Source organism: Merops nubicus, unplaced genomic scaffold (assembly GCF_000691845.1).
Source record: "Merops nubicus isolate BGI_N331 unplaced genomic scaffold, ASM69184v1 scaffold3522, whole genome shotgun sequence".
In the NCBI taxonomy this organism is placed as follows: domain Eukaryota; kingdom Metazoa; phylum Chordata; class Aves; order Coraciiformes; family Meropidae; genus Merops; species Merops nubicus.
The window spans coordinates 45,023-59,429 of record NW_008591390.1 but is presented as its reverse complement, the minus strand read 5'-3'; the positions used below and the strand labels follow the sequence as shown (position 1 = coordinate 59,429).

Here is a 14,407-nt window from a genome sequence, read left to right as displayed (position 1 = left end):
AGAACTCCATTCTTTGCTTGATAGAACCAAAACTATCCTTACCCTTAGAGAATATGTGTAAGCACATTTTTAGCTCATTTCCAAATACAATGATTTTTAGTTTAGCTGATGCCAGTTTTCCCTGATTAATGCTTTTTTTTTTTCTTTTCTTTTTATCTTTGTATCCACTCCAGCAGAAACTAATTAGAATGGAAGATTACTGTAACAATTTCCAGCACAGCATTTTTTAAAGTTTGGAGTTTAGTTCCTTTCTTTCCTGCTTGCTCAATTTCATTCTTGTAAAGAAATTGATTTAAAAAAAAAAAAAAACCACAATAATTACTGTGCCTCTCTAATATCCACATAGCATTTGGACCCTGATTTAGCCTCTCATCCAAAAGCAGACATCTCCAAAAGCTCCATACATGGCCCATGTAACAGGGCAAGTGCTCACTTGCAGGGATGGTTGCCACCAAGTGCTGGATTATCTCCAGTGACAATGTCCTGTCCCAGTGGGAGGCCAGATACTCCTCACCTGGTGAGAGTGAGCCTGCCCCATTAAAAACATCAGGCTGCTCTTGATGGCAAAGCTCTCCCCATCCTGCACAGAAACCTGCCAGTGCTGCTCCACTTGCATGGCCCATGCTGGGCTGAGACAGTGTAGTGCATAGCAAAGATGGTCTGGTGTCCCTTGAAAGTTATTGCCACCTGGTGCAGTTTATGCACCGAGCATGGACACCATTCACGTGAAAAACTTCATTCTCCTTTTCTTCCCTTCTGTCCACAAGAGGTGACAGTAGCCCTTGCAACAGGAGAGTGTAACCTGTGGTTTACAGCTACATAATATGCTTTTGCTTTGCAGCCTACCAGGCAGCAGGAAAATTCAACACAAATCTGTTGCAGGAACCTTGCTGAGTTCCATCTGCTGCTCAGTTTTTACCGTGTGCACTTCCCTGTACCATCAGCTGTATCTGTTCCTCAGGGACCTAGCCACAGAGCAGGGCCTGAAGGTCGCTTCCGAAACCACATACAAAACTATTCACAATGATAAACCAGAGGGGCCATGGCTGAACCAGCCCTTTGGCAAAGGTGAATGTTTCTTTTCATTAAAAGAAATGTCTTTTTTTCATGCAAAGTGAAATGCTTCACCTCAGAATCTCTACGAAAAGTCTGAAATGATGTGCAAATAACATCGACTTCTTCACCAGAAGGGTCGAAGCCATGTGAACATTGGGTTTGGCTGTGAAGCAATACAGTTATCTCCAGGGCATCATCTTGTTCACTCCATAAAAGTCACAGGTGGGTCCTTTAGGTGAGATCAGGGTGGAAGCTACAGGAATTGAAAGATTCTGGGCTTCATCCATGGCATGATGGCTTGCAACTGTGTAACTGTAACTGTGCCAGATGCGTGGCACATGCATGGTCAGATGCCCTGTGGGACACATTCCCACCCCTGTCTCTGCTGTGTCCCACAGCTCACACCATAAACTAGCTCCACTCCTGCTCTCTGTAGCCAGTTCTGCCTGTAATTAGTGACTATCCAGTGCTCAAAAATTACTCATGGCTTTCCGTTAAAAGACACACATGTTCTAGCAAAAAGAAACAACATGAAATAGAAAAATTTAGCCAGGCTGTGCTTTTTGCTCATGCCTAGCACAATCCTCTTGCTGGCAGAAATATCTGCCCATGTTTTTAACCATTGACCTTGATGTCTTCACCATGGTTTCTGAGTGTTTAGAATGGCTGGAGAAAGAGGAGAGGGGAGACAAAAAACTTCCTGCGTATTCTTCTACTTCTGGCCACCCAAGTAGAGCATGGCAGCCTGAGTATTGCTTTAATTCCACAAGCTGCCAATGGGACACTTGCATCCATCCACACCTCCTTTACCCACTCACACCTTTTCCACCTGGATCAGGACAGGGGACAGCAGCACAAGGCTGACCACAGGGATGGGACACAGGGCAGCAATTCCTCATGCTGGCTCCCAAAACAGCCACAACACAGCACCAAACTGTAGTGACTTAGCCCAGCGTTTGTTGTAACAACTTCAGAAGAGCAGGAGAAAAATGTTTTCCAGCCCACACCTTTTCTGTAACTCTTCGAAACACAGTGAAAACATCTGTATGGATGCCTGACTTCCTACTGTCTCCAAAGAGGTATAATTAGACACCACCTTTGCAACAGAGTGGCACCTTCTGAGCAACCCTTTCAATGCACTTAATACAAGTGTATTAATGCTAAGCTTCAGAATGTTCCCATGAGAGATCCACATCTGAAATCTGTCCAAGAACCTCATGCACCTATTTAAGGTGGCAAAAACTTGCAGGTTTGTATCTAATGCATAATGCAGGAACTGTTTACCTACACAGGCAGGGCAACTGTGCATTCAGGTGTCCTGTTAGGTACACAGAAGCCTGTCTGGGACACTTGATCGTTCCAAGTTGCCTGTCTGACTGTCTGGAGAAAATAGCAATGAAGTGGAGTACATTTGACTTTGCTAAATTGGAAAATTATTTCCTAAACCTTTATATATACAAGAAGCCTCTAGTCATGCCAGACAGAGAGCCAAGTCTCATGACTTGCTCTCTGTGATTTAAACATAAATAATGATATGATTGCTATATTAAGAATGTCAATAAAATACTGCAGTCAGGATATATTTCTTTCTCAGACATGACAAATAAAAAAGAAATTGCCAAAGCCCTTCTAGGTCCAGGCATCTGACATTTTCATTAGTCAGAATCCTTCAGCTGATGAATTTGCCAGGAAATCTCAGATCAGTATAACTCAACTGTTCTTCATCAAATAAATACATGAACAAAATTTGTAACATTGTAAGTTTCCTGTGCTTTGATTTGCCTTGCTTAGGCAGAATTGCAACAAATTGTTACCGACAGGCACAGAAGAATCGCAACTGCAACAGATGCAATACTGTTTGTTGTTCATTTTCAACACAGACAAGAAAAATCTTTTCCTCCTAAGAATAAAGCTCCTTTGAGATTTTACATAATGCTTCTATCTCCATATCAAGAAAAGGCATAGTAAACTGTAATGGGGCAATGAATATGCAGTATTTTTATTCATTTAGGTTATATGACTAATCCTATCACTACACTTGTCACTCACAGCAAAGTGATTTTATGATTTAATTCCAGGTGTCTCCCTTCTGTTGGAATTAAATAGCTGGCAACTTGCAGCCACAAAGCGAGATAGACACTCAGCAGCTGTCTGTTGAAAAGCCTAGCTGTAAAATCCTGGTTCCAGGCCCTGGGAAGACACGCCTGCACGGTCCCCAGCCCCGTGCCCACCCAGTGGCATGCTGCAAAGGCAGGATGGGGCACCCAGTGGCACCATCCCCCCCACTGTGCTGGTGGTGGCCGGGCGGGAAGCCACAGCACCACAGCCCACGCCAGCCAGGAGGGCGGTGGGGCGGCCGCTGCTGGATCTCCATCAGCACCTGGTGAAAGCTGGGGTGGGCACACAGAGGGTGACCTGGTGTCTGGAGGCAGAGACGTGCTGCCCGGGGAGGAGTGGGGATGAGCCAAAGTGACAGCACCCCACAGACCCACCGCCCCGCAGGATTGGTGGATGAGGGGGCGAAAGAGGCCGAGAAGGGATCAGGAAAGACAAGTAGGTTTCTTCCCACCAGCACCTAGAGAGAGGAGCAGGAGCTGAAACCCTCCTCCTGCAACAGCACCATCCCTCCAGAAGAAAAACACATACATCATCAGCTGCCTGCAGGTTCACAGGTTAATGCGAAGTGTCTCCCTCCAAATATGGCCTAGAACTACCTCTACCATGAATATTTACAACAAATATTATAATAAGGACACTAGAGCAGAGATGGAAGAGTAGCTTCCTACACAGCTAGCGAGAGTAGGTATGTGTCACACAGGCACTTGTCCAGGACAAGGGTTTCATTGACATCTTATCTCTTTTGTGCTGCTCTGGTGAGACAAAGCAGCCAGCTGTGCCTCCTGCTGCTTGTTCAACATGCTTTGCCTTAACAGAGATTCAGAAAGGAAACAGATTTTTTTTGCATCTGATCCCCATAGCCAGAAGATCCAGGCTCTGTTTGCAGTTGTCAGCCCTGAGTAAATGTTTGATGACCTCCTATAAAATGCCCAGTACGAATGCTGAATCAGTAGCAGGCATTGTGGCATCAAAATGTCCCTGGAAAGGACAAAACCCAAGTGAACAGGGAAGAAGATGTGATGAGACATGGACATACAGTGGTAAGGGATGGTGTTTTAAATCATGCTGCTATCTAGCCACTGCTGCGGAGCACTGACCCATCTTTCCTGCAAAAATGCAGGAAAAATCCTAACCATGTTCAAGAAGGAGATTGAAAAGTTTATAATGAGGATTATAAAGTTTGTGACTGCTGAAGACTGGATTTAGAGGTTGAGTGGATGCTGTCCAGCCCTTTGCATCAGTCTTCTGTGATGGCTAAGACTTAAGGCTAGGGAAGGGACATTGTCAAGGCTGTTGTTTCTGACATTTACTAAGGTTTAAAGTAATTTTAGTGTTTACATTCACATCACAATGAAGCAGCTCCTGTGCCCACTGAAGCTGACCAGAGTTGTGCTAATGGAAAAAGTTCCACTTCTCAAATGGACGTTAGACCAGGCCTCAAAAGAAAATTTATGACACGGGTTAAACATATTTCCATTTTGTTTGTAAAACCTAAGCACTACACAGATGTTTTCCAGGATATGTTGACAGCTTCGAATCTTCTGCAAGGCTGACTCCTGCCAAGATGCCAACCCATTTCTGATATGCTGCAAGATTGTACCACCAGTAGCCCCTCATGGGACAGCCAGCAGTCAATAGCATCTGCTTACAGTAAATCTGAATTCATCAGAATTTTCTCAGAAAATGGACTACCAATGAAAACACAACATTTTTAGACTAACTTCAGATTTCAGGCCATATTTTCTTAGTTAAGCATGGGGTCTTTTCCTAGTGGTTGCGGAGTTATTTTTAAGAGAAAAAATATGCAATCAATTCAGTCTGTGGATCTGGAGAATGTAAATGAGACTGGCTGACACACACAATTTCTCTGTTGTAAAAAACCCTTCTTCTCTACCACAGACCCCACATTAAGCCTTTATTGCCTCCACAGAGTATACAGCAGAGGTCAATGGATTATACCATTCTTCAGTAAAGTGCTAGGGAAATAATATGCTTAAAAAAAATAGCACTTGCTTGAACCCCCTTACTTTGAAACAGAACCTTAATATTCATCATAGAGATGCATGAATATATAACCTTTCTGTTCCTATAAAACGACAATCAAATACAGCCAAATTGTGACCTTCTGAAGCCTGGAGTTCATGTACATCTCAGCAGATGTATCACAGTTTGCCAGCTTTATCCCCATCAACCCCCCCTGCACTGAGTGTGGCCAGGACAGCAGCTGCAGGGCTCCTAGAGTCTTTCAGTGCAACCACACTTTCTGGTGACCTGAGGTCTTGGGATGCTGGGCACAAGATGCAGAGGGCTTTCAGCACTGGCCATGGAGCAGCAGGAAAGGGAAACTTGACTGAAGCCAGTGAAGAGGTGAGGAGCTGTGTCTGGAAGGTGGAAATGGCAGAGAAGCAAGAGACAGAGGAGGCCAACCAGGGAAAGCTAGGGCATTCAGGCAATGCCACCTTGGCCTGCATGGGGGACACAGTGAGACTGGAGAAGCAAAAACTTTGTGTCTTTGTGAAGACAAAAAGGACTGGGGATGAATAGGAGTCTGGGATGTGGAGACAGGAACTGGGACTAGTGGCAGAGGAGGTTTAGGGAAAGGGTGTCCTCAAGTCACAAGGATGGGGATGTACAAAGGCAGAATGGTCTGCACCAGCTTCTCTCACTATCTAGGAACAGAGTTTAGGAGACCATGATGGTGCATTAAAGGACTCGATCCGAGGTCTAGATTATTAATCTCCAGAATAGGTTGCAAGTTTTTATCTCTTGGATATGTAAGAAAAATTCTCATGAAGTGCGTGACTGACAGCACCGTAGACAGAACAGGAGAGGATAAAATGACACAAAGGTTTTCCTGTAACAGCTTATTTCTGTTCTTTTAATTTTTTGAGCGTTCTCCATGTGCTTATCCTGTCTCTCCTTTTGCTCTCAAATTTCCTGGGTCTTTGATAACTGCAGGTGTCCTCAAGTGGAAGTGTCCCTGCTGCACCTGCCTAAAGGAACTGCTGCTGAAGTTGCTCCAGTGCTGGCTCTCCCAAAGAGATGCCATGTCCTCACAACTCTTTGGCTGCAGGGAAATCTCCAGGAAGAAGATATAGGAGTAGCACTCTCTTCTTAACACAAACTGTGATTTCTTGGTGCTTGGCTGGCTCAAGGCCTGCAGAAGTAGCTGTAGGGCCCAGAGGTGTGTGTGTCTATGGTGAAGTCAGGGCTGTGTGGAGAAGCACTGTAATGTGACCAGAAAAAATATGCTGGCTCATATTTAAGACCCAAATGCTACACTGCACTGGCTTTTCACAATTTATTTATTTCTTACTCATTTTTTAATCTATTAAGATTTTAGATGAAGGCCATGCTCAAACAACTATCTCTTTTCTAGGCTGAGGTTCTCAATCAACTGCTTTTAATTCCCAGAACCTTCCCTTCATCTATAACTCATCCTGGAAAGAAAAGATACAGCTTCTCTCTTCTGTGTTGCCCTGGCACAAACCCTATGTGCCTGTCCTAGGAGTGGATGCTCTGATCTGTAGCTCACCAAGTGAGGCATGCTAGTCCCAGCTCACGATCCCAGTGCATCTCCCACATTACCGAACGCATGAGTAGCACCTGCCACCTATGTCTACAAGACTGCAGTCATCAGCACAAAGAGCAATTAGTTGATTGCTCAAGATAATTCCAATATCACACAAAGCATGCATTCTTATTCTGCCATTTTGGTGAGAATTTTTGCAAGATAAAGACCTACAGCTCCTGCTAAACTGACTTCTGAGCAACTGCCATAGCCTCATTATATACCACCAAGCCTTCTCTTCCAGCACAATTCACGTGAACAAACAGCAAAACCAGACAAGAGAGCCGCACTTTTCCCCACCAGCCCTGGAGTACCAAATCTTGGCCACATCACATCACACCAAGGGCATACTTTAGGATACTCTTGCCCCTAAAATTTGATTCAGTTCTGCATAAGACTAGAAAATGCATTTTTAAAACGAGATTTTCTCTGTTACTGATGCGTTTTTATATACACAAAAATATACGCATGTACACACAGTCATCTGCTCCAAGGTTAATATGGTAAAGATATCATGTAAGTAGATGTGCAGTTTATAAAACAATTTGCTGTCAAATAGAATGAGTAAAATCTAGATCAGATGCAAACATTTATACTAAGGCCAAGAAAAATGATTGACAATTCTCAAAATTTGATTTATTTCCCTAACAGAACTGAAAAAGAGTGGACCAAATCCTTACCGTGTGTTTGGCTTCAGGTTCTCAATTGGCAAATGGGTAGTCCCTGCAGTCCTGGTTGACCACTTATTCTTTAAAAAGTCATCATAGGATGCACTGTAAACCAGATAGCCTGCAAACAGGAAAGACAAATAGTTGTGAGGATTCTAAACAAATTTTAAATCAGTGATATCCCTAGGTACTGTGGTAGATTTTATGGGTTAAAAGGAGTGGAAGCATCTCTGAATATGAAAGTGATTTGATACTTAACTCTACTGGAAAATCCCAGGTTACAAAGAGTTTCCTGTCGTTAGCTAATAAACTAGTGTTTTGCCACCAAGATTTTAGATTCATTCTTGAAGTCAGTTGGGTTTCTCTCTAGCTCTCAAAAGGTCTAAGGACATTAAAGGGGACCTAATTTAATACACTCGTTTAGTGTATTCCCCACTCCTGAACCTCACTTGTTAGACTGATATTTGACAAAAATTTCAGTAAAACAAGGTGAACATAGCCTGGGCAACAGACTTAAATAGAGATAATTGACTCTGATACATACTTTTCCTACAGAAAAAGCAGACTAGAAGACTGCCAAGCCAGAGGCCCCTCTAAAGGCAGACCACTCCTGTAGCCATGCTCACAGCCAAGCAAGACCCAGACCAGCTCCAGCAATGCAGTCACGTTTGCTCGGAGTGGACTGAAGTGGAGCATGTAAGATGCTCCAAAAGCAGGCCTGGGAGGTGCCTGTGGTAGAGCTGAGAGCACTACCTGAGGGCAAAAGTCCTCAGTTGAGGAAAGCGCTATCACAGCTCCCATCCAGATGCTTTCTAGTGGTGCTTTCAGAACCACTGGCACAAAATCAGTACCAAAATCTTCAGATATCTGAATTGACACAGGCTGGTGAGTCTGGCACTGAGGGACAACAGAGGCACCTTTCTCACTCCTCCAAAAGTAGCTCACCTGCCTCAGAAAATTGCAGAAAAGTGGAACTTCATGAGTCATTGCCTTAGTTTAAGGTAAAACCAGTCATGTAAGAAAACCTTCCTCACTACCCCTTCAGAAGAGCAACCCTCAGAAGAGTACCTGTTACCATGTCTCCTCGAGTGGGTTTGGCCCAGTCCACGATGACAAAGGAGTGACAGCCTTCCACTGCCACAACAGTGATGTTGTGAGGGGCTTTAAGGGGACGCAGATCTTTCTCTCTGAGGTCATTAGGGATGATTTCATCGAGGCTTTCCACTTGGAAGTGCTCCAGGGCCTCTGTCAAGGAGCAGGGGACTGCTGGATCTTTATTGAGATAGGTCACGTAAGGAGCTGGAAAAGACAGGGAAAGGTGGTGTTTAGCTAGCAGTTTGTAGGTACCACAGAGCAATACACAGGCTGGCAATTTCCTGAAAAGAAGAGAGTCAACTTTTGTGATGCATTTTAAAATTCCACCCCTTCCAGACTAGAGACAGTTCACTGCTGCCAACAAAGCATGGCTCTCACTCAACTTGATTGATGAGCAGGGCGAATGGGATGTCAGCGTTCAGGTCTATATCACACTCTAAATAGTACCATTTATGCAAAGACAGAAGGATCATCTTTGCTATAAGGGGCAGTCTGACTGCAGGACTTTCAGCTGCTCTGGAAGATGGGGTGAAAATGCCACCCAAACACTCTGCCTTTCCACGCATGGGAACAGATCCCTGCCAGGGCCCTAGATCATCTAAAGTCTTTATGAGTCTAACTGGTTGGTTCTTATGCAAACATCCTGAAGCTGGAGTGAGGCAACAGAAGGAACGAGAACAGTAATGCCAAGATGAAGCCTGACTATGTTAAATGAAGGGTTTATTGCTGTGGTCCCCTGGATACTAAGGGACCAGGAGTGATGAGTCCCTACCTTCCAGGCATGTGCCCCAAACCTGTAACTTCTATTTTTAAAAGCTTTATACTGATTGGAATTGCACTTCAGTTCAGGAAAAGATTAAACCATCTTTTTATTGCCTTAAAAGTCACTGTAACATTCAAAGAAAGGACTATAAAACTTGCTTTGGAATTGTTTATTCAGTTGCAATAATACTATTCATTGAAATGGTAATATTATTTCCCTAGTGCCTTGAAATGTTCATAGACCAGCATTTCTTGGTTTATCTTATTGGATTTCGTGCCCTAAAGGGATTTTTTCCAGATCTTGCAATGAAGTTAATTTTAGCCTCTCTAGCTAAATGAATCAAGAAGCACTGTCAGTGAGAGAGCCGAATAGAAACATCATGAAATTGTTTGGACAGGGAAACTGAAGATGCACTGGAAAAAGCCTTGGCATATATAAAAACAAATCTTCTACTCCAGCAACAGAGCTCCACTTTAAGCCACGTGAAGCTTGTGGATATTGGAAAGGAAGCCACGAGATGAGTCAGAGCTGACTCTCCATTCCCTAAACTCCCGTCTGAAATGCCAGGTGAGCCAGCAGCTGACCTGACCTCAGTTCAAATGCCAGAGGTTTGTAAAAAGCTGAAAGGGGTCACCACTCTGGATGGAGGCTGGAATGCAGTGCCCTACCACCTCCAAATAGTTCTAGTCTGGCCCCCAGCTGCTTCTCTGACAAAGAAGCAGAACAGCTCTGAAGTCAGAGCTGCAACACCTACCAACACACCTGAACGGCTCATGTACAAGAGCGAGCCTCATGACTCATGTCGATGCACTGGGAGTCTCTTCACCAAGTTCCTGCTACAGGGTAAAGGTACAAATAGCAAACTTAAATTTATACCTATTCGGTTTACTTTTTGGAAAACTCACACCCAAAATACCATTCATTTCTTGACTTTGAAGCACACCCTTGACATACATGCTTGTACAAGGTGGGTGAAATCACTGGCGTTGCATAGGTCAGTGGAGAAGAATTAGGTACCCCAGAGGAAGACTTACACCTACGTGGAGATTTGCACTGATTGAACTACTGGTGTGAACTTACTAGCTGAGCTGAACGGAGCACCAGAGTAGACACTCTTGCTCTCTTACTGACTTAATCCAAACCAAACAAAAAGCAACATACAAATGCATTCACACTGGAAGAGTACAAAGAGGTCTGCGCTGATTCAACAAAATCAGTGTGGATCCACATGTAGACATGCAAGCATCAGAGCTACGAACAAAGTACTGCTGCCTGGGTTTCCCAGCTGACAGTCCTTACAAGGACCACATGCTAGTCTGGTGGACTCATTTATGCAATGGTCTAAGCTTAAGGGTTGACCTTTCTAGAACAGGAATTCTTTGCAGCACATGCAGTAAGCTACATAAACCAAAGGACATCCTTACCAGTGAACCGTTTCTTCCCAGCAATATCATATTCTGACACAGGGCCAGTGCCAACAACACTAGTCTCTGGATAGACAACTTCTGATTCTGTTGTTGTAGAAGCAGTGGTGGTAGTGGCCGTGGTGGTGGTTGGTGGCAAAGTGCTCTCAAAAAACTCATAATCTTCAGAGGAAACATAAGATGAAAATGTTAGATTGCTTCATGTTATTTTGGCTTAACTATGAGAAGACAAACATTTCTGTCACCAGCCACAGTCCCAAAGGCATGCCATGCACCCTGCCCGAGCTGCCCCACACCCCTTACAGGCCTCTAAATCAGGGTTGGTCACACCTCAGCCTTACAAGGGTTTCTACAGAACTGATGGACAGCAAGCACAAAGTCTTTGCTTTAGAATTGTAGCGTCACTGCTGATTTAGACCTTGCTCACACAGGTAAAAAGGATGACGATAAGCCAATATATTCACACAGCAACAACTTGAATGTGCTTTGCCTGCCACCTCCTCCCACAGTCCCCAGGAGAAGACAGCACAGTAATTGAATCCTTTCCCACAGCCCTCAGATGCCAAAGGAAGGAGAGAAGAGAGTGAAAAAACGGCCTTTAAGAAAACTGTGTTATTTTCTAAAATGCTAGAAATGGTTCATACAACTCTTAAACCCTTCTGCAACTTAAGAGCCATGGAGCCCTGTACTTGCTCTTTGTGGTCCTATTAGGGCCATGAGGGAAAGCAAACTGGCCCACATGCATCTCCTGATATTCAGTCCTCCTTGATATGCAGTCCTATTACATCCAGTAGTCTTCGAAAAGTTACTGTGCTACCAGACTTATACACAAAGTAAAAGGGAAGAAGCATCTGGTATCCCTACTGTGTCTTCATACAGGCTGTGGGACTTGGATCACAGCTTTGACTGTTTTCTGCCTAAAGTGCTAAAGCATTTTTGTTTTCTGCACGTGACCAGCACCTAAGGGGAGGCCTGGCAAACGACCTGTGCACTGAGGATATTCTGCTTACAGGGGGATGTAAGGAACATAGGTTATAGGACTTTTGCAGTTTTTAGTTCATCATCTCATCCTCACTTGCTAAATGCTTGCCTCAGTATGAGGTGATCAGAATAAAAAGCACAGAAGTCTGTGATATCTTCCTCACAGCTGCTGCACAATCTTTTTAAATGTTTCTCTGCTCTATTGGTTTAAGATCTCAGCACTGTGTCCACAAGGAAAAAAATACTGTATTATTCTAGAGCCATAAATTCTAGTAAAAAGTTGAGTTTAACAGAGGTCTGTACTTATCTGCTTTAATATGTGAGGGTAGTACCAGGAATCTGAGGACTAAAACAAGCAGAACAGCAGAAGTCACTGATGGCCAAAAGTGAATGCTAGTTCCAGTAACTGAGAATTTGCATTCCCTATGCAAACTTATAATTAAATGCTGGGACTTAAGGTTTCCTCCTCTTCAGCTAAGTTTTGTGTGTCCTGGATTATAATATTAAAATGGCATGAATATAACTGTGCAAAAATCTTTCTCCTCCTCTGATCTGACTTCAAATCTCTTTGATTTAAATTCCACACAAATTCAGCAGATGAATTATTTTAAATGTAGGTGATCTCATTCAGTATGAGCATGTTTTATAGTGCACGTGTTATATTCACAGTACTGTGGAGTTTTTCAAATTCCTGGGGCTCAGATGTTACTGATTTTCTGTTTTAGAAGAGTTCATTGACTTTGACTGGACAGGGGTCAGAAGTCATACTGGAGAAAGTAAATCTAGAATTGAAGCAGTGACTGTACGACCCAGTTCTGAACATAACATTTTCACAATAGGTTCCTGTTACCAGGACCAATAGAAAGGGACTTCCACATCCAGAAACAGTTGCCTTTGCACTCTTGCTTTTCAGGTGACACAGGATTCTAGAAAGCTTTTCCAGCCCACAACCGCTTGCTTAAGCTGCCATTTACCAACTGGCCATCTTGAACCCAATACCAAAGAAAGAAGACAAGGAAAAAAGCCCAAACAAGTCACTTGCAATAGACTTTTAAACAGTACCGTCATCATATATCACATATGCCTCAGGAGTTGCTGTCACATCTGATTCCAGTCCTGAGAATGTATCTATTGAAGGAGAAATTAAAAAATGCTGTGAGAATTCAGTGGTCTCATCCCTGTCCTCCTAATAAAAGGGTTCTAGAATAAAGGCTAAAATAAAAAACTTTAGCCAGTTGATTTGTAAAGAAATGCAGTCCACTGTGCGTATTTGGATTAACAGATGAGTGGCTAACTGCAGTAGCCAGGAGTTTTGCTGGGGGAAAACGGGTTCAGGGCTGCTGCTCAAAATACCTTCCACAAGCTCTGCCCTGGGCCCCAGCAGGTCTGGAGCAAAGACAGGCTGCCAGCAACCCCACAATACTCAGGTCAGGATTTGACAACATTTTATAGTCTCAGAAGCAGCAAATGTGAGACATTTATATGCAAAAAACCCAACTAAGCTATTCAAATAAACTGAAAACTTCTATTTGAATGTTTTTCCAGAGGAATAAAAATCAAACAACCCACAGACCCATGACATTTACAGATTGTGGCTAGGTTAGCAACTAATGCAGTCCAAAGGGAATGGATTTGTAGAATGAAGTAATTGGTGCTGGATTTTCCAGGGTTTTACTTTGCACTAGCTCTAGTCTAACCCTGTGGACTGAATGCCTAGTACACACTGGGGCACATACATGTCATCCTGAAGCACTGCTTCTGCTTTGGTTGCATCCAACAGAAATTCAGTTTGTGCATACTAAGACTGCTCCACGATGCAGACAAAAGCATAGCAAGAGAGAGTTGTGAAAGGCACATAAAAACACTCTCCCAGTCCACCCTACAAACCAATGCAAGTGCACCCACAGACTTCACAGATACCTATCCCTATATATTATCTCAATATCTCTGCAGGTCATGTATCCAGCACCAGATACACCAACCACCAAATATCACATCTTGTGAATCCTGGAGGCTTTCACACTTTAAGAAATGCATTTCTCTACGTGTTATTCAAGGAAGCTAAGAGCACACAAAGCTCACGTTAGCCATGAAAAGCAATGCAAACAAAGCAAAAGCATTGTGCTGGAACCCTCTCCAGGTATAATCAGAAGTCTTCAGATGAAATCCTGGGGCTGAGGAGAGGTCAACATGTGAACAGGAACAAGAGAAAGACAGCTTTGACCTCACAGAAACTTCGATACTACACAGAAACTGTTAACGTTCCTGAAACACTTGATATGAAAGCAAAAGTCTTATTTTTACTCCATGAAAAATACAAACAATGAAAAAATTCATCTGCTAATGACAAATAGTTCACAAGTACAATCTGAATGATACGTTTTCATTTTGCACGTTTTTATTCAGAACCAACAATTATTGTACAAGACCGATGTTTCTCTACTACAGTGTTTCTTTCAAATACACAGTGATGTTAATGCCAAAATAAGGTTTGAAAACACAGGAAATGGGTTAATTCTTGTCAGACTTGAGGATAGAAAGATCTGTCACTTTTCACATTAGACTTCTGCAGCCACTCTTCAGGGCATCACCCACTTGAAAGCCACCTGACTTCTCTGAGGGTAGTCTGACAAAGCAGATCCTTTGCTGCATCCTGTAAATCTTCTCACCACAGTTGGCCAGCATCAGCCAATGTCTATAATGTACGCACTTAGCTTTGACCACATCAAAG

General features: G+C 43.4%; 1 protein-coding gene across 1 annotated transcript in view; it reads right to left on the bottom strand.

Annotated features, from left to right (window-relative positions):
- The window catches only part of FNDC1 (fibronectin type III domain containing 1), a gene marked incomplete at its 5' end in the record, with an annotated part of 43,232 nt that overhangs the window by 8,405 nt on the left and 20,420 nt on the right, over positions 1-14,407 (bottom strand). The window contains 4 exons of the mRNA XM_008950229.1: positions 7,426-7,534; positions 8,482-8,712; positions 10,696-10,857; positions 12,739-12,804. Of these exons, the coding sequence (XP_008948477.1) occupies positions 7,426-7,534; positions 8,482-8,712; positions 10,696-10,857; positions 12,739-12,804 (568 nt within the window). The remainder of the gene's footprint in view (positions 1-7,425; positions 7,535-8,481; positions 8,713-10,695; positions 10,858-12,738; positions 12,805-14,407) is intronic.